This window comes from Gavialis gangeticus, unplaced genomic scaffold, assembly GCF_001723915.1.
Source record: "Gavialis gangeticus isolate Ggan-Ray unplaced genomic scaffold, GavGan_comp1, whole genome shotgun sequence".
NCBI classification, from domain to species: Eukaryota; Metazoa; Chordata; order Crocodylia; family Gavialidae; genus Gavialis; species Gavialis gangeticus.
This window is the reverse complement of record NW_017728980.1, coordinates 13,381,675-13,392,492: the sequence shown is the minus strand read 5'-3', so window position 1 is coordinate 13,392,492 and position 10,818 is coordinate 13,381,675. Positions and strand designations below refer to the sequence as shown.

The window sequence follows — 10,818 nt, the reverse complement described above, 5'->3', positions numbered from 1 at the left end:
CCAAAAAGAAAGCCTACAGGGCAGGCCATGCTTTGTCTTCAGAGCTGCATTTCAACTATGTGCAGTGGACATGGCCTGAGTCCCTGGAGAAGGAAATGCAGAGGTACTCATGAAGCAACATCCACTGGCAGACAGTAGTAAAGGTTTTATGTGTCTGTCTCCAAGGCTGCAACAGCAATGCTGTCTGCACAACTTTAATTCAACTCCTGTGCACATCTGCATTCAAAATACAGTCTTAAAATACCATCTTAAAATGCATGCAAAATTTCTTGCATGCCTACCAGCCTCTGGCTTCAGTCCATCCAATAAGTTCTCCTCCATGGAGTTTGTTTTCCTGCTTTACAGTTGGCAGAAACTTCTACCTGTTATGAAGTAAAACAGGTACCAGACATCTTCTGCTCTGTAGAAAACATCCAAGTAAAGCATGAAAATTTTAAAAGCTACTAAAACCGTTAGAAAATCGGTTCTCTAGCTACTTCTTCCTTAGCCTTAGGTTAAGTGCATTCGTTCTTCCAAAAGAAAACACTTTGACTAGCTCTTCACTGAAAATGAAACTCCTTTTGTGGAACAGAGCAGCACAGCAAACCTCAGTGCCACAGATCTTGCACTTGGCCTCTGTACGAGGTTGTGCTTCACCCTGGAGCAGTTGCCAGTGTTTGTTCTCATATTTATTTGGCTAATGCGCAACTGGTATGCTGAGCCAAGCAGGTGCAATAAAGCATTGAATGGGAATGAATTTATTGTATTGATACTTCAGGCTTGGGCAAATGTTTCTCAGGAGAGATTGGGTTGAACTGTTACAGCAATAACTGCTATCTAAATGTTCTTTTCTGTTTTCCAGGTGGTTTTGCCCCATCAGCCACTACCATCCTATTCACCCATTGGTAATGCTTGCAAAAGTTTCTTTCCATTTGTCTATCAGCTTATTTTCAAGCCAGGCCTTTGGCTGATGTTTTGAACAATTCTAATCTTCTTTTACAGGCCAGCCTTGCATCGACATGGATGTCACAGCCTCTGCTTTGCCAGTTACTGAGGAAGGGGCATTGTGTTCTGGTTGGCTCTCCCAGCCTTCTCCTGCGTCCCTTCAGCCCTTAACTCAGTGGACGACTTACCCAGATTACGTGTCACACGAAGCAGTCAGCTGCCCATATACAGCAGACATGTATGTTCAGCCGATGTGTCCCAGTTACACACTCGTTGGACCATCGTCAGTTCTGACTTACACCTCTCAGCCCCTGATCACCAACTTTGCGGTAAGCTGAAGATGCCAAGAGTGAACAAAAGCCAAAATAGGTTCCCATAAAAACTGTGAGAAGCCCCTGATTTAATTGATATCTAAATTTATCTTTATTACTTCGGTGGTTTTGCATCCATGCCACGTTCCCACATATTATCAAGAGTTGTTTCTGCAGTAAAAGTTTCAGAAGTGGCACTGGAAAATCAGACCTATTTTCTTTTGCCAGAAGTAAATTTGAAGGGAGGATAGTTCAGAGGGAGAATACACCCTCAGTGCAACTGTCACGGTAACTATCTTTTCATGGTCTGAATCTCCCATGTGGTTCTCTATGTGAACTACAACTTCCAGTTGGTATTTTGTCTAATGTGAGGTTATGTCCTGATTCCCTCTCTGCTTGACCCTTAAAATTCAGGGGGATTATTCTGAGAATTGTTATGGTTTGAAAGGGATGAAAAAACGTGACTGCGCTGAAGTCGGACAGTATCCAATTTTCTCAACAAAGCTTTCATTTTCCAAGCTCCCACGAAGCCTCCAGCACTTACCACCTAATTAACACACGAGCCATTCTGCATTGTTCTCTCGAGGCCTTATCCAACCAGCTGCCATTGAAGTCAATAGTGTGATTGCCCCTGATTTCACCAGGAGCTAGATCCGGCCCATAAGCAATTTTTATCTTAGGAGAATATCGTTTGCAGTGGGAAAAAAATAATGGCAAGCAATAAAGTTCTGTCGCTATCAGATCAAGCTTAATGGGGATTCCTATGGCTTTGATTCATGGTGCACAAGAAGGTACAATTAAAGTGAACCATAAATTATCATCTCCTGTTCAGATGCATAGAATATCAGATATCAATACACAATGGGCTGTGTTGTCTGGACAGTCTCATAGGGCAGAATTGCACTTGAACGTCTGGACTGAGTGTTCAGCTAGTGCTTCAACCTTGATTGTTCATTAGGATTTTTTAAACGATTGTTGCCTTTTTCTTAAAAAAAAATAAAAATAAAACCATTCTGTGAGGTCAGGCAAAACTTTTCCTGTAAACTCTTCAAAAAACATAGCTTTTGTGTTCAGGGCCAATGTAATTTGTGAATTGGAGTCTGATTTCTGGTTGAAGCAAAATGAAATGCTTGTTGTCCGTTTGTTTGCCTTGCTGAAAAAGGAGATAAAGTTCTGTCTGGATTGTCACAGACTGATCCTCCCTTCTCCCACCCACTTCTTCCTCCATTTTGCAGTTCAGCCACTGAACTGAAAAATTCAGGATCTCCTGGACTTCATTACCAGAGGGATTGTGTCTTCCCTGCCAAACCGAGTTATGCTTAACTGTGTTTAGGAGTCGGTTGACATGATGCTGACCATGACTGTTTAACCTAGAGAATGACAAGATCTGTTCAGCATTCTGGGTGTGTCTACACATTCAATTAATGTGCCTTAGGTAATGCTCATTAAATCTAGTACCTGCATTGTGGGGTACTGGAAAGATGCATACTAGCTTATTTTAATGTGCATTAGCTAAAGAGCACTTTTTGGGGGGTGATGCTTTGATGCACATTAAAATAGGCTAACGTGCATTAAAGCACACATGTAGATGTGCCCTCTGTTGCTTACATGGCACATCCTATTCATACACTCACATGCTAACAGGGCACTGTCAAACAGGCAGCCTGTCCTAATCATGAACTGACAGCCTTGTAAGCTCACAAGAATCAAGGTGGACAGGAGGATAGAAAGATGGTGGGACCACAGTTTGCACAAGTGTGTTCAGCAGTGTGTGATCCCACCTGTTGTGGCTTCCTGGTAGATGGGTTTTTAAAAGAGTTGCATCTCCCATTCTCATCTCCATGGGCACCTACACAAAGACAGGGAAAGGAGTGCTGGTAGCAAAACTGAGAAGCTCTTACTTTGATCTCTTTTGTACTTAACAGCCCAGAAGCACCACTCCAGCTGTGGTGCCTCAGCTGGAGGTGACAGACCAACAAGCACCTCTGACCTATTTCCCGTGGCCGCAGCCCATCTCGGCATTACCTGCATCAACCCTGCAGTATCAGCCAGCTTCCTCCACGCTTCCTGGGCCACAATTTGTCCCACTTCCCATTTCCATCCCAGAGCCAGCCCCACAGGAACTGGAGGACGCGAGAAGAGTGATCAGCACACTGCCCATTGAAAAGCTGCTGCTAGAAGATGACGACAACGATACGTATGTTTTAAATAACACTCTCTCTGTCGAAGGGCTTTAAAGTTATGTATTTGGGGCCTGATGCTGCTTTCCTTGCTCACCCAAAACTTCAGCTTGCAACACAAGTTTTGAGTGTAGAAGAAAAGTAGCTTTGGGCCATTTCTTTTCTTCTTAAGATGTTCCTGGCATTCCCCATTACTGTTCCCTTGGTACGAAAATTGAACTTGCAGTGAAATTCCCCTGTATGCGGAGGACAAGGCTTACGCATCATTAATGTGCTTACCATATTAACGTTTTCAAATTGAGTGCTAGAGGTACGTAGATTTGGTGTTGGCTGTCAGCACGGGGTGAATTTCATCCTGGGATGTGCAGGGTGGTCTCAAACAGACACAGGTGTTTTGGTAGCACATTTGCTAATGCTGTAGTCCCCTTTTGTAGCATGTGGTAAGACACGCTTGCCTACAAAAGTATTAGCAGGTTTACTTTGCGGGTCTATTTTCTAGAGCTCTGCCTAAATATTACGTAGATCTAGCTTTGCTTTGTTCACTCCACCAACTCCACTGCCACCCTTAAGTTGTTTCAGAAAAGGTCAGTGACAGTGCTGGGCCTGAAATGACATATCCTTGTAATTAGACCACATTTGGAAAATATTTATTCTACATTTAGGAATAGTTCCACTCCTGTGTAAGCACAGCTTGGTAGCCAAGCAGAAGGCTGATATGAGAAACACAACTGCTGAGACTTGGGCCTGTGCTGAGATGCAGCTGGTGCTCTGTATTGCTGCAGAGCTGCCCCCAAAGAATTGGGCACTTGCATCCTGATTTCGTTCACCGAACATGGTGACCAAATTCTCAGACACCTTTTGACCCAGAGCTGCAGAATCAGCCCAGAGCTGTTAAACAGCAGTGAAGTATTTCCATGTGAAATGTTTCCCCATAACATTAGTGCATGGCCCTCCTGTAGTGGCCCAAAGAACAGACCCTGGGCCCATACCAGTCAAGGGGAGTTCTGCAAGGTGCAGCTCCATGACAGAAGGTCGTGGAAATAAATGACCTGCTAAAATCAGGCGCTTGGTGTTTCAACAAAGTGCCGGTGGGTGGCAATGCAGGCAGCTGGCAGCACTGCAGTTCTTTCTCTTACTCTTGAGCCTTAGCCATTGGAATGATGATATATCATCATGATGTATGATACAACATCCCCTGAAACTGGGGATGGGTCATGTTAAATACCAGAGCTGTTGAGGCCCCTAATGTATCTTATCAATATTCCTAGTATTCAAAAGTCTTTTAAAGTCATGGGCCTGAACAGCACCATCATGCTGGTTTATTTTTCTTCCCTGGAAAGCGAGCAGCATGCACTGCTCCCTGTAATGCAGTTGTTAAGATCATTATTGGTGTTCAATGGCACCATGTCACAGACCAAGATCCTTGCAGGAGGCTGTATCTTTTTAGCATTTGCTAATTTTTTCTTGGATTTCCAAGGGGACTCCCAGCTGATGAACACAATTTCTCTGAGTTTTTCTGCTTCACAAAGCCCAGGATCTTCAGATGATTCTATATTTGGAAGAACATTTTGGACTGAATTTATTCAAAGGGCTGCTCCCTCACACTGTCATGAGCTGGTGTCCAGTGCTCCATTTCTTAACCAGGCAATATTTCAAATGGCATCTCAGATTTTGCCTGAGTAAGGACTACAGGATGAGGTTGAAAGTCCATAAGAATTTCAAAGCAGGTTCCAAAATTAACTATTGGCAAATCTAAAGGATTTAAGCATCAGATCATATCAGCGATCATAAAGTTGTCTGAAAACTGCAGTCACTTTGGCTTATTGATGATATTAGTGGCTTAAATTTGCAGAAAAACCCAGCAAAGAAATTAACTAGCAGAGGCTTGGTTCACCACTGTTTACTCCAGGTTTGCAATGACAGCCAAGTTATCCTGGTCTAGGACTGGGGTGGCACAGTTGTGAATCAGACCTGAGGTTGCTACAATTTGTGTTAACCTTCTTTGAGTTTCTTGTATGTAAAATCCCCTGATGTGTACACAGTGATGATGTGTTGTCTGTGAATTTCTTTCTGGGTTGTTCTGTTAAATGAAAAAAAAAAAAGAAAAAAAATCTCAATAAAGATCTACAGTAACTTTTCTATGCCTAGAGTGTTTTCTTTTCCTAGCTGTGGCATTTGGCACACTATAACCATGCTGGTCTGAAATCAATAATGTTAGCTTGATAGCATATTTGCAGAAATATAAACAGAGATTAGTGATTTGGCTTTGCACTGATTTTTGGAATATAATGTACACTGAACACGGATGCCAAGACCTGAAAGTGGTCTCAAAACCTGGCTCGCTGGAGTAGTCCTTACTCTTGCAAGTCATGCCTCTGTTCATGTTTTTATCATGATGCCTATTATCTGTATCCCTGTAGTGCCTACAGGCTTTCAGTGAGTGTGGGGCATGTCACCCCAGCCTCTTTACAAACACATAGCAGGAGATGCCTCCTGTCTTGAAAGGCCTGAACTCTCAATGGGGAAGATAAACAAGTCAAGCATCTGGGTGGAATAAAGCTGAGAGGTCTGCTGACCTCCAGTCCAGTGGTTTATCTACCTGCTTGATCCTCACCTCCTAGGGAAGACAGAAAAGATTGGCATGATGGTGCGTTGGCAGGATCAGGCCAAACTCTGCTGGTACAGCTGAAGCTCCACTGTGAAGCTGTGCAATGTTACCTTGGCAGACAATTGGTCTGTGTAATATCTCTGTATGCACTTTGGACCCTGATTTGTTTCCTTCATATTGTGTCAGCCCTTTCGAAAGCAGATTCCTTTTTGCTAATTTGGCCAAGTTAACTGGCATCCTAATGCAGTTTGATGGATTGATAATGCATTAAGGTTTCAGCACCTTTGTATTTTTTCTCTTGAGGTTGAAAGTCCACATACTTTAGCTGACGCACTCCCTAACATGGCCCTAGTCCTAATAGCCTTCATTCCATGCAGACTTCTCCTTATTCTGGCAGAAATAATCTGTGCAAGAAGTGAGGGGGTGTGGGTTATAAATCAGACAAGCAGTTAACCTTTGAAGGCCTTTTCAGGCACAGTAGAATATGGGCCTGGAACAAACCGTTTGAGGTGACTGCAAAGAGCAGAAGAGTCAACTATGAAAACAATTATTCGTCCCTCATCTTTTAAGGGGAACTTGCAGGACAACATTTCAGAATGAGAAAGCAGGCCAGCAGAAGGGCAATACCACCAATGCCCACCATGTGATATTTCCCAGCGTGGAAATTTTAAAACCTAATTTCCTTTCGGTGCACACAACCAGAGAGTCCAGAATCCCCCGCGTAGAGCCACAAAGCAGAGGTTCTGTACAACTTAACCACAGGGATGACCCGTGCCGAGGCAGTGATCAGTGTCTTTATTTGCTGTCTTAGAATTCTACATATTTATGCAGCTAAAGGTATGAGGGCGTACACGCTGGCAGCCGCGGAGCGGATGAGAGAACTGCGAAGACTCGATGCCAAGGAGCACAGAGGAAAGGTAAATTTTTTTAGCTTTTTTATTTTTAAACCAGGAAACATGCCTTTTTCCTGGTAAGATCAGAAGTGCAGCTTGGTTTTTAATTCCATTGCATGTCTACCATAAAACATGTGGAACACAAGTAATGGGGGTGAATTGCTTGGGGGTGAATTTCACTCTGGGAACAATGCAAGATTTGCTTCACGGCTTCAAGCTGGTAGCTCAGGCAGGTCAAGCTTCTGTCTCTCTCCCTACTCTAGACCAATATGTCTACAACCTGGATACCTGACCTATCCCAAGAGGCATATTGCACTCTGATGGGAGCTTGGGCAACAGGAGGGTTCATTCTTCCCTGCACCCATTTTCTTTTGTTGGTAATCTGTCATGCTGTTGCCAGAGTCCTGCATTATGTTTATTTTGGTGCTATTTTCAGACTCCTCTGTTGGTGGCTGTAACTGCCAAGCAGCCAGCCATAGTCAATGATTTGCTACTGACAGGGGCAGATGTCAGTGCTGTTGATGACAAAGGGCAATCAGCTTTACACCTCGCTGCGACATATGGCTATGCCCAGGTCCTCCAGGTAAGAAGGGATTTATGATTTTAATGGCACACACTGTAAAAAAGCAATAAAATGGCATGACTGATTGAGAGATCCAGGCCTAGCACAAATACCTCCAGAGTAAAGATGCCTGGATGTAAAGGTCTTTGACTCATTTTCATGCTTTCCATTCACAAAGTTGAAGCCTATTTGCAGTGAATCCACCACTTGCCACTGTTGGAGATGGGATTTTGGGCTAAATGGACTGTTGTTCTGACCCAGTGTGACAGCTCTCATATTCTTTTGTTACACTTTAGCCTTTCACTTCCAAGGAGCTTGTTGTATCATGTCCAGACGGCAGTCGTAATTCATAATCTGAGTTCTGGGCCAAACCTTGTAGTTGAAATCTAGGCATATTATTTATATTGTATTAGCACCCAGAGTCTCAATCAGACCTGGGCTCTTTTGGATTCTGCTTCATATAAACATGTCAAACACATGCTCAGTGCTTTGAGCCTCTGAGTTAGAGTTTGCTGGTGGAGGAGACAAATGAGAAGGTATAACAACCAAACAGAAGGAAACATTTTTGTTTGTATTTCAAAGGGCACATCTACACAACAGACCTCTTCCCGCACAGCTTTTTGTTGGTTGGACGTGAGCCCTGATGGACTGAGCTATGCCAGCAAAATTCCCTACACAATCCCTACCCATATAGCTCAGCTAGGCTGGTACAGCTCGTTGTGCCTAACAGCTAGTGGCAGGTAAAGCTATATCAAGAGCAGCTTTGCCAGGATAATCTACGTCCACATTGGAAGCACTTTGCCATGACATGACAGTACAGCAGCATTCTTACACGATGGGCATGTCTACACATGCATTTACTCTGGCTTCAATTTACTGTGCAGTGAGCAGGAATAGGCTGGCATCTACATGTGCAGGTGTTAAAGCGCATTCATGCTGTGTGTGGAATGACCTGGGGCTCATATTAGTCCCAATTCAGTCCACACACACCATGTTACTGCACAAGAAGGAGTCTACACGTGCATAATTGTGCAGTAACTAATCAGGTGTAAATGTGATACCTGCATGATGCAGGTATCAAATTTATGCTCAAGTCATCATAAGACACCATATTTACTGTGCAGTATGGGTACACGTGTAGACGCACGCCCATACTGTGCAGTAATTTTGGTTACTGCACAGTAAATACACATGTGTAGACATGCCTGGTAGCAATGTGTAGTGGGCTACGTCTGTCCTGTTTCACAACCTGATTCTGATGCCCTTCTTCACACTGAAAAGCACCATAGTCTTCTACTGATTTCAACAGGATTTCTTTTAGTGCAAGGTGCTTCACAGCATGGGCATCTAGTTCAGAATCTGCCCCCTTAACAAGTCATCATTTGCTAATAGAAGCCCTTTGCCTCTCTCTGTCTCTCTCTCTCTTTCTTTCTCTCTGTCTCCATTCCACTCCCAGTATAGGCAGCTTCATGGCAGAAAGTTATGGCCACTGTAATGATGGGATTTAACTGGGCTTAGGGCCACATTTCTTCAAATGGTGGGGCCTCAGTGTGAATGAAGAATGTAGCAGGATCACATCAGTTCTAGCAGTTGAATTCCATCACCAACTAACTGCACATCACACACCCTAAGTTAAGTCATGAGAAGGAAGTTAATGTGTAACATAATGAGTGCTTAAAACAACATGCCTTTCCTTCCGCTGAACAAAGCGCTGCGTTCTCAACAGATACACTCTCGATGAGACACTTGTAAAACCTACAGAATACTTCTCTTCATCTTGTTCACTGGAATTCTTTTGCCCTGTTCTTGTTATGCAGTGTGTATTACAGCACAAGTGCTTATAATCTAAAATCTCAATCAAGATCCCAAAATATGGATGAGTGAAGCTGTTTGACAAAAGCAAGAAAAGTGTAGTCCCTTTTAATATTTCATATGAAAGGCTTCTATGCAATATTGTGCTAAATCAATCGCCACAAAGAGCTGAATGTTTCCAAATGACTCTTTCTGCATCCGATCCAAATCGTGCTCCTTTCCCTAGAAGTATTTAACTACTTTTACAAGTATCACCCTGTCATGTTTCCCACATAAAAATGTTACGATACGAATATTTCCAGTGCCAATTGACCTTTAGGAAATAAAGAGCTTGTTAGTTATTGCTTTCCAAGACAACTCTGAATATTTTTGCATTCCCATTACAGAGACAGGAGTGGGATTTAAGAGGCTTGGAATTTTACTGTTTGTTAGCTGAGAATTTCAATACATGAGTTTCCTTTTCTGGGAGGCATTGGCTACATTTTAGGGTGGTTAAATTTAGACTCAGAGGAGTTGATATTAAGTCCTCTTTTGAAGGTTTAGGTGGAGCCTTATGCCTTGTCCAGCAGTGAATTTCAGCCTTCATGACCTAGATTCACAAGGCTAAAAGCCACTGATGACTGGTGGCTGAGTTTAAAACCAAATAATAGTTACCTCATTTCTTGCCCAGCTGCAGTTTTAGCTAGTTGAAATTCCTGCTAATCAGTTGGCTCTGTTCAAAATGTTTGTGGATGCTTTGATTGTTTTGTGCTAGACAACACTTGCTGAGAAAGTTCTCCTGTGCTTCCATCAACTCCAGGTTATAATGTCATCAGGCCTTCCTCTGGACCTAGAAATGAAGGATTTTGAAGGTAAGGCCATTTGAGTTTTACCCTTTGCCCCCATAGTTCAATTTTTATGGTGGAATAATAAAAATAAATCATCATTCTGGGGCCCAGATTTGTAGTCAGTGAAGGCTGAAGGAACTTTAGGCCTCACAGGTTTTGATTAAAAAAAAACTTAATCATGTTCTGACATCCCATTTTATTCACTGGTGCTTAAGCAGATGCTTACAGTTAAGAACACACTACCTGAATGGAGGCTGTAATGGATTATAAAGGGCTGTATAATGGGGAATAGAGTATAAATAATGTATCCCAAGCTTTAGGGTCTGGAATCAAGATGAGTGTAGGTCATGTCCATCCTGCATCCTCCCAGCCAAGCTGACATTAGGGTTAGGGACAGACATTACACACAAACTGGTTTAAGTGATTGGAAACTGGTTCAAATGTGCAACACAACAGAAGTTCAGTGCATATAAACTGCTTTCAGAATGGCCAAAACCAGTTTAAGATAAACCTACTGGATGTAGTTTCAAACTTAACTGATTTAGATTAAATTGGTTTATTAAACTTCTGTCCCAGATCCCCTCCAGATTCAAGGTGACTCACAGTCCCCCAACATGCCAGGATGCTTTGCACCTCCCCGGCACCCGCCACCCTTGCAGGGTGGGCAGGCTAGACTTGGCCTAAGCTGTTTGCTCCAGCTG

At 43.1% G+C, this 10,818-nt stretch overlaps 2 protein-coding genes across 2 annotated transcripts in view; both read left to right on the top strand.

Moving 5' to 3' along the window:
- Positions 1 to 5,552, top strand: part of POU2AF1 (POU class 2 associating factor 1) — a 24,953-nt gene extending 19,401 nt beyond the window's left edge. Inside the window, exons 3-5 of the mRNA XM_019510405.1 lie at positions 842 to 884; positions 982 to 1,253; positions 3,161 to 5,552. Coding sequence (XP_019365950.1) covers positions 842 to 884; positions 982 to 1,253; positions 3,161 to 3,472 — 627 coding nt within the window. The 3' untranslated portion in view covers positions 3,473 to 5,552. The remainder of the gene's footprint in view (positions 1 to 841; positions 885 to 981; positions 1,254 to 3,160) is intronic.
- Positions 5,553 to 6,748: 1,196 nt separating this feature from the next.
- The window catches only part of NFKBID (NFKB inhibitor delta), an 11,713-nt gene continuing 7,643 nt past the window's right edge, over positions 6,749 to 10,818 (top strand). Inside the window, exons 1-3 of the mRNA XM_019508719.1 lie at positions 6,749 to 6,940; positions 7,353 to 7,499; positions 10,090 to 10,141. Coding sequence (XP_019364264.1) covers positions 6,788 to 6,940; positions 7,353 to 7,499; positions 10,090 to 10,141 — 352 coding nt within the window. The 5' untranslated portion in view covers positions 6,749 to 6,787. The remainder of the gene's footprint in view (positions 6,941 to 7,352; positions 7,500 to 10,089; positions 10,142 to 10,818) is intronic.